The sequence below is a fragment of the Echinops telfairi genome, unplaced genomic scaffold (assembly GCF_000313985.2).
Source record: "Echinops telfairi isolate 266 unplaced genomic scaffold, ASM31398v2 ScPeMD7_655;HRSCAF=1070, whole genome shotgun sequence".
Classification (NCBI taxonomy): Eukaryota; Metazoa; Chordata; class Mammalia; order Afrosoricida; family Tenrecidae; genus Echinops; species Echinops telfairi.
Genome location: NW_022104553.1, coordinates 17,841,083 through 17,843,584, shown reverse-complemented (window position 1 = coordinate 17,843,584; position 2,502 = coordinate 17,841,083). Strand labels below are relative to the sequence as shown.

The following is a 2,502-nucleotide window of genomic DNA, read 5'->3' as shown; positions in this document are numbered from 1 at the left end:
CCCAGGTCTCTAGGGACATCAGTGGTGTCTGAAGGCAAAGGGGTCAATGTGCTGAGGGAGAGAGGAGGCTGGAGGACGTGGGAGCAGAGGGCAGGGACACTGTGGAGAGATGATGTCACTGGGGGCAGCACCCAGGCACCTGGGCACAAACTTGAGCTCAGATGGGAGGGCTGCTGACTGTGGCTCACCTGTCACTTTCAGTTCCAGGCTCTCACTACGTTGAGAATACCTGGTCCCATCGTAAGAGATGCACTTATACCTCCCTGCAGTGTTTTTGCTCACGAAGGGGAAGTGGAATATGGCCTCTGTTTCACTCCTCAAAAGGTTATTCTTCTTATCCCAGTATGACCCATCTGGTTCAGATTTCTCCAGTCGGATGGCAGTCCAGTGTGTGCCCCGGCAGATGAAGGTCACCCAGCTCCCGGAGGGAACCTCGGAGTCTGGCTCCACTGAGATGGAGGGTGTGTCGGGGCCGCCTGGAGGGAAGCAGAGCAGACACCTCAGGTTCACACACGAGGAAATCACCACCCCGCGGAATCCACCCCGCTGTAGCTGCAGGGCCTGCCGTGCCTTTGTAGGGATGTGCATGGCAGTGTAGTCCATGCTCATCGCCACCAGGCAAGCTGAGCACATGGCTTTCCTAGCGCTTTTATTGGCAGATGGTTTGCATCCCATGCAATTGAACAGAAGATTAGACCATTTCCATCAGCCCCATGAGACTCTCCCTCTCAGTCCACATCTTCAGATGTGTCCACTGGTGGTCCCCATGCTTGTGCCTTGATCGGGGTCACACAGGAAGTGTGGGTGGTACTAAACCATGCCACATGCCAGGCGTGCCTCTGCCTGTGACCACTCTCCAGGGGACAGAGATAGAAGATGGGACTCGGACAGGGGATCTGTGAGGACGTCTAGCAAGACAAGGAGGAGTATGGGATGGAAGGAATGAGTCTGAGGCTGGGACTAGTCGCCACGCAGATTGTGTGTGGTCAGGGAGGAGTCTGCTAAGCTCTTGTGGGATCCAAAGTGCAGGTCAGGCACTGAGTACAGGTTGGTTCCCAGAGGACCCCCAACAAGGAAAGACTTTCTCCCCTCTGGTAGTGCGAGTGCTGTGTTGGGCAATTGCTTCTTGGTTTCCCTGTGTATTTACATTTTCTTGTTACTAAGGCTCTTGTAAAACCCCAGACTGTCTCAACTTGGCTGGGGAGGCCCAGGGAGAGAGGGGGCAGAAACCATGAAACAGGAAGGTTGTGTCTAAGTTAACAAAATCCAATGGGCACAAGTCAGGACTGGTGCTGGTCTCCTAACTGATCTGGCTGCTTCCACGGATTCACCCACTCATGAATTCATTTATTCTTCAAGGCACTCCACCCATTCGCTCACGCACTGATTCAGTCACCCCAGGGCTCCTTTACTTATTCGCCCCCCCATCAATCGCTTACCCACTCGCCCATTCTTATCACCTCTTATGACTCTGTTCCCTCTCTGTCTACTGGTTTGCTCATTCTTTCCAGGTACCACTCATGTGTGGAGCTCAGACAGATGATCCCTGCCCTCTTGGAGCTGATGTGTAGGAGACGCAACAGACTCTGATCTCCTGTCATTGTTGAAATTTACATATACACTGTGCCAAGTGTGCTTAGGGGTGAGATCAGGCACATGGTGTGTGGGGGTGGGAGGGGGAGTTGAGACCTAAGGGGTGTGTCACCTCCGCTGAGCAGATGGGGAGTGGAGGAGAGCTCAGTGTCGGAGGAAGCTCTTGGTGGTACAGGAATGTGGTGTATTTGAGAGCCTGAAACTGAAGCAAGGTGTCTGCATAGCATGGGGGAATGGGTGTGGCTGAGAACACAGAAGTCAGAAAAAGAGAACCTGATTCCACTTTTGGATAAACCATGGGAGGGTGCTACAAAAAATGTTTCCCTTAAAAAATTTAAATAAGTGAAATACTAAATAAAATGGAATCATGAATAAATATCAAAGAAGTGAGAATTTTTTTTCTGTTTCTTTTAAAATTTCTTTCTCATGTTGGGGTTTATTTCTGATGCGTTTTGTCCATGGGGGTAGTAGCACTCTTGGATTTTTGTTATATATTTTTCAGTACATGAAACCCAGGATTGATGACCTATAGAGACAGCAAGGAGAATCAAGGTTCCTGGGAGGTAGTGTAGTGGAGGGAGGGTTAAGGTGAGCTGATAGCCAGGAGTGCAAGAAGGAAAAGAAGGTCTTGGAATTGGGTGTGGTGGGAATTGTACAATACTGTTTAATGGGATTGAACTCTGGAATGCTACTAGCTCCCAATACAATGATTTTGGGTGGGGGAAAGAGGAAGTAATGAAATATATGTTTGGACTCTTGAATTGTATGATATGTGAATTAAGGGCCACTATAACTTTTAAAAAATGAAATGAAATATGGAAATAGATCTATGTACATATATTTATAGGTTTAGTATGAAGTTAGCAGATGGACATTGGGCCTCCACTCAAGTACTCCCTCAATGCAAGA

The 2,502-nt window shown here is 49.1% G+C and overlaps 1 protein-coding gene across 1 annotated transcript in view; it reads right to left on the bottom strand.

Annotated features, from left to right (window-relative positions):
- LOC123521950 (leukocyte-associated immunoglobulin-like receptor 1) overlaps positions 1 to 609 on the bottom strand; it is a 46,231-nt gene extending 45,622 nt beyond the window's left edge. The window contains exon 1 of the mRNA XM_045292398.1: positions 189 to 609. Within this exon, the coding sequence (XP_045148333.1) occupies positions 189 to 609 (421 nt within the window). The remainder of the gene's footprint in view (positions 1 to 188) is intronic.
- Between the last annotated feature and the right edge of the window lie 1,893 nt (positions 610 to 2,502).